General features: G+C 39.2%; 2 protein-coding genes across 2 annotated transcripts; one reads left to right on the forward strand and one right to left on the reverse strand.

Annotated features, from left to right (window-relative positions):
• Window positions 1-380: 380 nt before the first annotated feature.
• LOC139930977 (transcription factor BTF3 homolog 4-like) lies at window positions 381-6,043 on the reverse strand. The gene is made up of 6 exons (XM_071924329.2): window positions 5,940-6,043; window positions 4,981-5,042; window positions 4,206-4,319; window positions 3,084-3,285; window positions 1,390-1,449; window positions 381-854 (listed from the first exon to the last, which is right to left on the reverse strand). Exons 2-6 carry the CDS (start codon window positions 5,032-5,034, stop codon window positions 808-810), a joined length of 477 nt encoding a protein of 158 aa, XP_071780430.1. The 5' UTR covers window positions 5,035-5,042; window positions 5,940-6,043; the 3' UTR covers window positions 381-807.
• Window positions 6,044-6,596: 553 nt separating this feature from the next.
• Window positions 6,597-10,771, forward strand: txndc12 (thioredoxin domain containing 12 (endoplasmic reticulum)). The gene is made up of 7 exons (XM_071924361.2): window positions 6,597-6,759; window positions 7,251-7,311; window positions 7,649-7,701; window positions 8,215-8,288; window positions 8,664-8,733; window positions 9,212-9,295; window positions 9,646-10,771. The coding sequence occupies exons 1-7, from the start codon at window positions 6,660-6,662 to the stop codon at window positions 9,723-9,725; spliced, it is 522 nt and encodes a 173-aa protein (XP_071780462.1). The 5' UTR covers window positions 6,597-6,659; the 3' UTR covers window positions 9,726-10,771.
• The last annotated feature ends 11 nt before the right edge of the window (window positions 10,772-10,782 follow it).

Raw genomic sequence — 10,782 nt, forward strand, 5'->3', positions numbered from 1 at the left:
TGTTTTTGCTGAAAACATAATTTTGTTTATACTGAAGATAGTTTACCCATCTTTCCATTACCCACTACATCACTGCGTGTTACATAACGGTTCAGACATGATCTATGAATTAGTAGACTGTATCTCAATAAGTATACAAAGGGAGGCGCACTGTATGGCCTTTATGCTTTAGTATTTATTCTATTTATAAAATAAGTACCAATTACACATATAAAGGACTCACCCACTACTTCAAAACGGCTCATCAAAGCAAATATATAGAAAATATCACTGTTTAGTGTTTGTTTGGATTCCAATTAGTTGGCATTGAGGTGACAACTATTCTTCCAGTAGCCCAGACAGAAAATAAATATCTGAAAACTCAAGTAATAAAAAGAAAATTCAGTAGCCCAAAATGTTTTATTAAATCCACAATCACCATCTCATGTGAGGTGAATTCTTCAAATCACTTTTACGGTACTTTAATAAACATAATCTCTTAAATACTAGCAACATTTAACCATGTAGAAAGCTTGTGTCCAAGGCAGTTGAGTCCTTTGGGTGCCGAGAGCTGCACAGATCCTGGTGTTTCAGCCGCTCCACAATGAAACGAAAACCTACTTTATCTGCATGTCGTTGTGCTGTTGTTGTTGTTGTTGTTGTTGTTGTTGTTGTTGTTGTTGTTGTTGTTGTTGTAGGTAGGTACACTGAGGGGTTCACCTCTCCGGAGACGACGCAGTGCAGCTCTTTAACAACCGTTTCCCCACAAGAGGAAATGCCCTTTGCGAGTCCACAAGAGGTAAAACGGTTGGTGGGGAAAAGGATTCATTAGTCTGCTTCGTTCTTCGAAGCCTCGTCAAAGTTCTCCACAAGATCTGCAAGACGGAACACAAGGAGGAACGTCAGAGTTTCGTTCCAAAAACACATCCACCACATCCACCGTTTGATAAAAGTGACACCAACTTTTCTTTTGAAGGATAGCAAGTAAATCAGATGTTGGTTGACCAAAACAAACATCAATATTTTCCCTAACATTCTGCAGCTGAAGTTTCCTTACAAAATGGGACATTTGAAAACACTGATGCCAACAAAATTATTCCACAACAAAATTGGAACAAATTGGAACCAAAGAGTCCTTGGTTGACAAAATTGTAACACTTTTACAGACTGGATCCTCTATATTTAAGAGATATTGAAAGATGAACTTGAAGTAATTAGTAGTAGTATTTTTGTTACAAAATGGATGTAGTATAGAGTTTTGGAAATGAGGTTCATATAGATAATCTTATGAGTTGACACTTAACAGAGGAAGAAGCTCTAATTATCACATGCTCTAAACTGGTATGAGTAATCACTATTGTCACCAGAAAGAGGAATTAAAACAAAGACCAGTGACACAGCAGTCTGTACCTGGGACGTCGTCGTCTTCCTCGTCAACATTTTCCTCCTTGACTGCCTTCAGATCCATTGCTGCAATTTAAAACAAGAAATCCAACATGAAGCGAATAAAATTTGGGCTGCAACTTGGCAACAAAATAAATTCCTTGCTAGTTACTACAGTCTTGTGTAAATGTGTGCACACATGTCAGTGTTCCCACATCACTGACGTAAAATTCCATGACTTAACATGAGTATAGCCTGCATGCATTTCCGTGACCTAAAAATGTTTAATTCCTTCCATACATGTTGCTTCAAGAGAGAAATTGCTAAAACAGCCTACACTTGCTGAGGAAAAGTTGCCACTGAATGTAAAAAAACAGCTTAAAGAATCCATTGATATTCCATTTATTCAGAGATTTATTTATTTTTTAATCCCTGAAGGTGAAATTCTCGTGCGTCCCTCTACAGGGAGGTCAGAGGTCAGAGGTCAGCTGCAGAACAGCTTCCCCAGAGCTGGTAGGGATTTAAGGCCACGGTTTACAAAAAAAGACATCTTGAAGTTCCACCACTGTGCAAACGTCTGTGATTGGTCTAAAATATCACACGATTGTTTGTGTTGCTTTGTGGAAAACCTTTTCCGTTCGCCTTTGTTTACGTCTCTGTGCTGACTTTTCTTTCTAAATGAATCGTCTGGAGGTTCGGCTTGCTGAGCTTGTTAGAGGATATCTGCACCTTTATGACCGATTAAACAACCTCTAAATCCTCAGATTCCCTCAGCCGTGTTTGTCAGTTGTTGTTTTTCTGAGTTTTTGTCACTGCCATTTCCAATCTCCCTAGGCTACGGTTACCTCTTTAATCTTCACTCGCCCCCACTGGCATGGAGTGTGAATAAACGAACAATACAAAGCTGTAGTGAGGATACACAAATTTGTATGCTGCCGCGTGTTCAACTGTGTTTCTATTTCGGGCGAGTTCGACCTCGTCGTGACTGTGAGTTCACCGCTGCCAGGGGCATCCTGGTGTAAACACAACGTCCTGGTTCGAGTCCGGCCCGGGACGTTTGTCACATGTCATCCCTTTCTCTCTCTCTACACTTTGAACTAGGGCTGGGAGATACTGATAAAATCAAATATCACAATTTGGACATTTTAGACCGAATGCTTCCGATATCGATAATGTGACGATATTTTGGGGATGAGTATTCGTGCTTTCATGATATATTTACACACAAGAAAATTTTGAAAATTAGTAATGATCATTAGTAATCAGTAATGAGTAATCAGTAATGTGGATATGATGAGCAGGTAAAGCCAATCATTTACTCAGCCAGAACAGGCAGTTCAGAAAATTGTACCACTTTACTGTAACGCAGCCTTTAAGACCAAGAAGAAGTAGCATTTCACAATATTAAGATTGACCAAAATCGCAGATGATATCTAGTTTCATATCACAATATCGATGTCACATGATATATCGCCCAGACCTACTTTGAACTATCTAATAAAGGCAAAAACATAATAAGATTAAAGAGTACACCGCTGCCTTTAGTGTCTGGCTCAGTTACACTTCAGGAGGGCGGATGCTTGCCAACACAGTTCAGCTCTTTACAAAATCCGCTGACCTTCGCTGTCCAGAATACAAAATTCTGTGAATATTCCTGATATTACAGGACCAAGGGAACCCTGACTTTGTGCCTGTGCGTGTGTGTGTGTGTGTCTACCCACATTGCCGAGGGAACTGCTCAGCCAGCTTGCGCAGGCTGGTGAGGCTGTCGGCTCCCAGCTGGCTCAGGATGCCCGGCAGCATCTCCGTCAGCTGCTTGGTCTCGGCGTGGCCGGTGATGGCGAAGGTGTTGGCAGACAGAGAGGCCTGCACTTTGGGGTTGTTGAAGTGGATCACCGTCCCGTCGTCTTTTATCATGTTCACCTGAGAGGAGAACACAGTCGGGCTTAGAGGCTCTAGAGTCATAACATTCTGCAACGTTAACACATAATGTCAGCGGCACTTTGTGTCAGAACATTTACTTTTTTTTTTTTTTACATTTTAGCCATTCAACTAACAATCTTATCCAGAGGGCTGGGTGATAATTCAGTATTATCGTTTATCATCGTTCGGTGGAATCATGGTGATGATATGGTGATTTTGATTTTGATATTGTGACACACAATTCTGCTGTCTAAACTTATAACAAGCCAATTTTATTTAAAAACTCTGAGGTATGGGACACTTTCATGAGCTGGTTTGAAAATTCCAGTTTTGTTTGACATCACACCTAACATTACCATTGACTTCAATGGGATGAACATTAATTAGATTATTTAACATGTGATTTTGCATACGTGAGCCATATCGTTACAGGTTACCAACTGAAAAGGGAAAAACTCTGACATGGAACTTAGTTGTGACTGAATGTCAACAGCACACAGATAAATATCGCTACTGACCATGTAACAACAAAGCGAAGTGTCAAATTAGATCTCAGATTACTGCAGTTTCATAGTCAATGATATTAATAGTTATATTTATTTACTGCAAAATACAACAAGTCAATTGAGCAGCAGCATCAATGAATAAGTGAATAATATTGCTGTGAAGTTTTTATTATCCTTTACTTTATCGGTTTTTATGTCCTTTGTTTTCTCCAAAGCACTTTGAGACAAACCTGTTGGTTAAAAGCACTCTATAAATAAACTAGATGTGTTTACATAATTGGGGTTTGCTGAAGTTCAGCTCTCACCGTCTTTTATCTTGCCTGAAACATGACAATGATAAAAGAGACAAAAACAAAACTGCGTAGCCACAATGCTGCCTTCAGTTTTCCTTTGATGTTGTCGGGGATTCCTTACCTCTTCTATTCCCGCGATGTTGTTCACTGCCAGTTTCTTCAAAGAGCCTTGGAGTTTTTTGTCATCAGCTGTCGCCGTCTTGTGAACGACCTTTTTCTTCCTGCGGGCTGTTCCCTACGGACAGAACAGGTGGTCATGTCAGTCGAGTAGAAAAAGGCATTAAAGATGAGTGAATGACCCAAAATTACTGCCAGGTGAGACCTTTATATCTCAATGGGATTTAACTCAAACACTCTTAAACACTCTTTTTTGTGTTTTAGTCATAATAAACAAACATTCTTTCACTAATTTCTACAAAATAGTTATGGTGAAACAGTTACAAACACAAGACTAGACCTGGCTAAAACAAGAAATTACAGAAAAGCTGTAACACACCAATCTTGGTAGGAGTGCAGGCCCCCTCTATCAGATCAATAATACACAAAGGGCGAAAAGTGCCATCTAGTGTGTAGATGAGGTAAAGGCCTCTCAGTGAAATAGGAACAATGCCACAGGCCACAGTTGAATGGGTCAATGCTCTCATCCATAAAGGGAATGCTGAGCTCAGGAGGAAAGACCTGGCAGATGCTGTGTGCAATCAGCCGAGCAGCAACTGAGCCAACTACAGGACAAAACTGAGCGTTAAATCTTCAAGGCCCAGAGAGAAACTGCGATAGTATGTGTGGAGTGGGCATTTGATCAGGAATATTGTACAAACAGAGGCTTAATTGTAATGCTATCGTTGATAATATGAGGGTATATGGCACACAAAAGAAACCTAAGTGTGGTACTGTACCTTTCCACCTATCCGGACTTGCGCCTGAAGTTTGGCAAGCTTCTCTTGATTCATGGCTCTATCTGTAACACAAGATTAAATGAGATGATTCCCATTAGTGTCACTTAAAACCAAATGAGGCTATAGGCTTCTACATTTCACAGACCAACAACCTATTGAATAAACCCAACCAAGAGTGAAGTACATGTGGTTATTTGACTAAATTGTATTAACACATTAGTACCTAGTCAGAGCTACTACAACACTGAACTCTGCCATATAATAATAATAAAGTTTATTTGTTTCATCTTCGTACAAAATTGTAGCCCAAAGTGTTTCACATAATAATAAATGAAAACAGGAAATCAAATAAACCAGAGTTAAACATAAATACTTAACAAGCAGTAAAATAGTCTATGTAAAATAAAATAGTAAACCAGGATTAAACAGGTTATTAAGACTAAAAGAATGAGAAAAAAGAGGAATATGAAAATAAAATCTATATGTACATAGAATAACCTTAATTAAGAACCAGATTAATAAGATTTTAGACTTTTTCTTAAAAATACCACCAGACCTCGCATTCTGAGATTCTGCTAACTCAACACTCAGCAGAGCTGAAACCTGCTAATCAAGCTCTGCCAGGAGGACAGCACTTAGCTTGTTAGCTACTAGCTGGCTATCATCTGACAGCAACGGCAAACTACTTAAGTTAAACTGATCCCATACCGACAACACTGGCTGACACGGGTTTAACAAATGCAACTGGAGCTAAATTTAAGTTGACAAATCTCTGCCCCTTAAAGCTAGGTTGCTAGCTAAAAGGCTAGCTAACATTAGCTACTGGCTAAGGAGCACAGCAAGTGGACAAGCTTTTGCTGGCTGGTTCACCAGACAGCTAACGTCAGCATCAAAATAAATGATAAAACATATCGACTCTGATGTGTACCTTTAACTGAACTAAGTCGTAAATTCTTTACCTTTGAGAAGTATTTAACTAGCAGTCCGATGAATTGTTCTCTCCTGAAGCTGTAGCAGGTCTTCACTGAGGAAACCAGTGTCAAGTCAGCAAGGATAAAAATAGACTTTCCGGTCTTACTTTTCAAAATAAAATCCATATTCATGAACCTACAGTATGTTGGATTTTTTTTTTTACTTATATAAAGTAAAGGCTAAAAATCTCTGTTCAAAAGTGAAGACTTAGTATATATTTAAGGAAAATAAGGGAAAAGTGATATATAACTCTCTCCTTTGTTTTCAAATTTGACAGTTTTTGCGCTTTCATGCTTTTATTTGAAAGCAAAATCGCCATGACTTCCGGTCTCATGCTACCTATTTCTGCTTGGCTTGACGCAGCTGCAGCTGCAGGAACACGCGGTTGTGTGGATGTGATGTCATGTGAACTGCCCCGAAAATGGAGAGCCTTGTTGGCCAATAGGAGGACAGGAGACGGCTGACACACACACACACACACACACACACACACACACACACACATATTTTATTTCTGTTTTATGGACAAATACCGCAAGTTACGTTAAAGGATAGACTTTTATTGTGAAATATAAAAGTTTGACGCCAAAGTCCCGCCTCATCCGCATCCTAGAGACGCTCCATCACTTCCGGGTCATCGGTTAACGAACAGTACTGCCAGCAGATATAGCTCGTAGCCATAGTTGCAAGAAAGGCCAGTAAAAAAAATGCAGTCGTCTCTAGTGAATATTGCGTTATTTTCTTCTTTTCAGGTTTTGTTGTCTTTGTCTTATTTTCATGAGGTCGCCGCTGCAGGCAACGCGCGAGGTGAGTTATATTTAGTGCAAGAAAGACAAATCAGCAGGACGGTTGTGTGTAGCCAGAGCTAGCTCAGAGCTTGGTAAAATACTTGGCTGAAGCTAACGTTAAATCTCTTTAAACTGAGATTACAAAGTCTGTTTCTCGGACAGTTAGGTAGGTGATGAAGTGACATAATTTTCAATATCTCATGTAAACGATTTCTGGTAGCTATTGTAACTATTAACGCTAATCTATTACTGGTATACACTAACGCTAATTGGGTTGTTGAGAAGTATCTGGATTGGAAGTCAAATCTACCAAACTAGCTTGCTAGCTAGCTAGCTAGCTACAGGTGAGAGTCATGTTTACCTGTGGCTTGATATTGAATTACCCCCCATTCAGTGGTATTTGCTGCAGTTTCTTTTATTGACATTGTATCTCATGCAGACACACCCTGACCTAGAAATATAACACCAGTGACATGAAGCTGGTGTACTGAGTGATGCATTCACCCACAGGTTTTGGAGATAACATCCACTGGAGGAGCCTGGACGATGGGAAGAAAGAAGCAGAGGCCAGGTGAATACACTGAGTGCAAAAGTATTGGGAACACTTGTATAATTGTGTTGACCTCCATTTTGTGCCAATTATCTCAAGGCCTAAAACTCCTTTTGTTATTAAACATGTCTCTTTCCATTCATCTACATTTCCTCTTTGATTCAATATGTGATTATCAATACTTTTCACATATATTTTTCTGCTCTGTTGCATGGTAAAAGCACGTTACTCAGTGTATATTGCCATGTACTTACAGTTGTAGGCCTTACAAACTGAGGTCAGAGTTATTAGCATCAGATCTGGTGCTAGACCAGCACTTGATATTGTCTTTGGCCAACTTGTTCATTTGCTTTGACAGCGGGCTTCCAATTATGGTCATCGTCCACAAGACTTGGTGTGGAGCCTGCAAAGGTAAAACAACATCCTCTCCCCCCACTTACAGTATAAAAGAAAATCACTCAATTTACTCTGCTCAATTTAAGAATTCCTGTATGTTGTGTAGCAAATGATTCCACATGGAGCTGATTCGAAGAGAATGATTGAGGAGGAAGGATACATATGTATTGTTTCAGAGTTGACAACACTGCTATAAAATAAAACTCATTTGGGTACAAAATGGCGAAATTCTGTTAGTCAACAAAATCTCCTCTGTATTAAAACTTGAGCATCAGTCATCTCTTCCAGTGTGTTCCCTCTCTCTCGCTACATATATAACTGATGACACCTCAACTTTGAGACTAAGATCTGTTTTCTGGCTTTGGAACAAAGTTCATTACATTCATAAACGTATATTCGATTGCTTAGACCATACGAGTAGCCTATAGGTATTCTGAAATTGTAGGATAATAAAGCGTATCCTTATTTGTTCAGGATTTTAAGAGATTCTAGATAAACATTAACTATGTTGTTGTTATTTTACATCAGCTCTGAAGCCCAAATTTGCTGAGTCCAAGGAAATCTCTGAACTTGCTCACAACTTCGTCATGATCAACCTGGAGGTAAGAAAATGTTGACAGTAAACAGCCCAGCAAAACCCTGTTCACTTAGATACAACAGGGCTAAATTATTTGATTTTAATGTACATGTTTTGTTGTTAATGCCAGTTTCCTCTTTGTTTTGTTGTCATTTAGTTTCTGTTATGTAATTCAGTTTTCTTTGCTGTTTTGGGGCGAGATGTTTTTATAAACCGCTTTTTATTTTTTTAACTCTTCTGCACACATAAGTAGTTTTTTTTTCTCTCGTCTTACTGTGTTTTATTATTTTATTTCTGTGTTTTATCATTGTGCAAATAACCAAACTTTAACTAATTGTGTGGGTGAGTGCGATTTGTTGCCAGACCTGTAAATCATCACTCATGTCTTTTATTTCAACAGGATGAGGAGGAGCCAAAGGACGAAGCCTTCAGTCCTGATGGTGGATACATTCCTAGGATTCTTTTCCTCGGTAAGGAGGGGGTTGTGTCACTCTTCTTGTAAACATTTTTCAGGATCTTTTGGAGAGACTGATTGCACAGTTGCCCTGCCTGAACAGTGTGCAGCGCCTGCTAATCAGTAGTTTCAGTGTGCTGGATTTTAAGAGAGTTTAGTTGGCAGTCTTCTCCCAGCGTCAGTATACTGAAAATGGCAGGATGTTGTACTTTTCCAGAGTTTGACTGAGTACACATTAGCGTAATACTAATCAAGAATGCTGTGTGGATGAGGCAAAGATAAAATGGACCAATCACAGGAAGCAGCAATGTAAATGCTACACACATCAGGCTTTGAGATTCAGTGTGGATTGAATGTTGAAATCGCCACAACGCGTGTTGAAATATTTCTAGTGCAAGCACAACCAGTATATTGTTTGGATTCGAATGAACTGAGCAAAATTCAGACATTATTTCTATCAAATGATCTCCGACTGTTCTCACTTCCTCTCACAGATCCCAGTGGGAAAGTCCATCCTGAAATCACCAACAAAAACGGGAATCCCAACTACAAGTACTTTTACAGCAATGCGGAACAAGGTAACAATCCTTATCCTTTTCATTACATTATCTGCTGGAAAATATTTAAAGAGTTTAATTCCAAAATTACACATCTACCCTTTAAAAATGTGATAACTGCCTTGCTGGCATGAAAGTAAAACTGATACTGACTATTATAGAAGTTATAAGCTATCCAGAGCCCTTTACTTGGCAAACAGTAACATTTGAGAGGATGCAATCATCTGTTTTGTTTTATCTTGGATAACTAACAATAGGTAGCATGTGTTTCCCAAATGGACATGTAGTGTTTTGGAATGAAAAACCCTCAAATCTACTTGATAAGCAAGGTGGGAATCTCAAACTGCTTTTCTTTCCTCCATGTCACTCAGTTGTGTCCGGTATGAAGGAGGCACAGGAGAAGCTGACAGGCGACGCCTTCAGGCAGGCTCATGCCGGAGATGAACTGTAAGGAGCCAGAGACGGGCGAAAGGCTGCAAGGGCTACGTTCCATTACCTGAGCCTGAGCCCATTCAGCCCCTTTACACCCTATTTCACTATTTATAGTTAGACTTTGGGAAGTGGAATCAGTCTTGCTGACCAAAGCAAAACCAACCAGTTAAAGCATTGGTGCTGAAGTATTCCTTTTTTCCCCATCCAATATTTCAAAACTACCAGGCACGCCTACGTTTTAGACGTTTTCTGTCATCCTCTTTGTCGTAAATACTGTGCATAGTTGAAATCTACTGTACTTGAATAAAATGCCATATACCTACTGTCTGTAGAGGATGAAAAACAACTCAAGCTATCCCAGTTAACTGCAGTATTTGATATTAACCCACACCTGCATACGCTCCTGTCTGGGGAAAACCTTGTACCTCCAAAATGTCAACTTTTCAGGAACTAAGAATAACAGCCTTGTTTTTGGCTTGACTACCATGCAGTTTTTGAGTTTCTTATTGGTTTATAAAAGGTTTCGTAAAGCCAAGGGTCATAGCATTTTCTCAACCCATAGAGGAGCATGTAATCCTTCAATTGAAGTTAAAACATGAAAATCACCAGAATTGGAGTAATGAGGTTTTCACCCAACAGCGACGATAAGGTACTTCATATTGGTAAAGAGAAATGTCTTGACTCTACAGTGATGTGCTTCCAAAATCCTCTACAGTACTGACACTATATCAGTGACACTATATGTCACTATAGGTCTATAAAGGGGCCTGTACTTCTGATTATATTATTATCTGCACTGTACAGTGTTGGAGGGGAGAACCCTTTTTTTAAACAGTTATTCATTTAATCCTGCCTATTTACACTCCTTTAGCTAAATCTACATAATTTGTTTTTACAGTTAGTTTTGTTTTGCTGCTTGTGAAGTGATACCACTCGGTTCATTTTTTACTGGCCTTGTTTAACTCTTTGAAGAAGGGATGAACAAAGTGGTGAAGCGTCTTGTCTTGCTGTATTTTATACATGTACACAACCAAGTGTGCAAATAAAGTTTGTTGTATTGAATAATTTGTGTTTAC

Source organism: Centroberyx gerrardi, chromosome 13 (genome assembly GCF_048128805.1).
Source record: "Centroberyx gerrardi isolate f3 chromosome 13, fCenGer3.hap1.cur.20231027, whole genome shotgun sequence".
NCBI lineage: Eukaryota > Metazoa > Chordata > Actinopteri > Beryciformes > Berycidae > Centroberyx > Centroberyx gerrardi.

Bases quoted from the DNA above. Each gene is read 5' to 3' on its own strand.
- LOC139930977 (XM_071924329.2), bottom strand. From the start codon at position 5,034: ATGAATCAAGAGAAGCTTGCCAAACTTCAGGCGCAAGTCCGGATAGGT. The intron at 4,320-4,980 runs GTACAGTACCAC...TTCTGTCCGTAG, and splicing joins AAGTCCGGATAGGTGGAAAG to GGAACAGCCCGCAGGAAGAA. The intron at 855-1,389 runs GTACAGACTGCT...TCCGTCTTGCAG, and splicing joins GGAAGACGACGACGTCCCAG to ATCTTGTGGAGAACTTTGAC.
- txndc12 (XM_071924361.2), top strand. From the start codon at position 6,660: ATGCAGTCGTCTCTAGTGAATATTGCGTTATTTTCTTCTTTTCAGGTT. The intron at 7,702-8,214 runs GTAAAACAACAT...ATTTTACATCAG, and splicing joins TTGGTGTGGAGCCTGCAAAG to CTCTGAAGCCCAAATTTGCT. The intron at 9,296-9,645 runs GTAACAATCCTT...CATGTCACTCAG, and splicing joins TTACAGCAATGCGGAACAAG to TTGTGTCCGGTATGAAGGAG.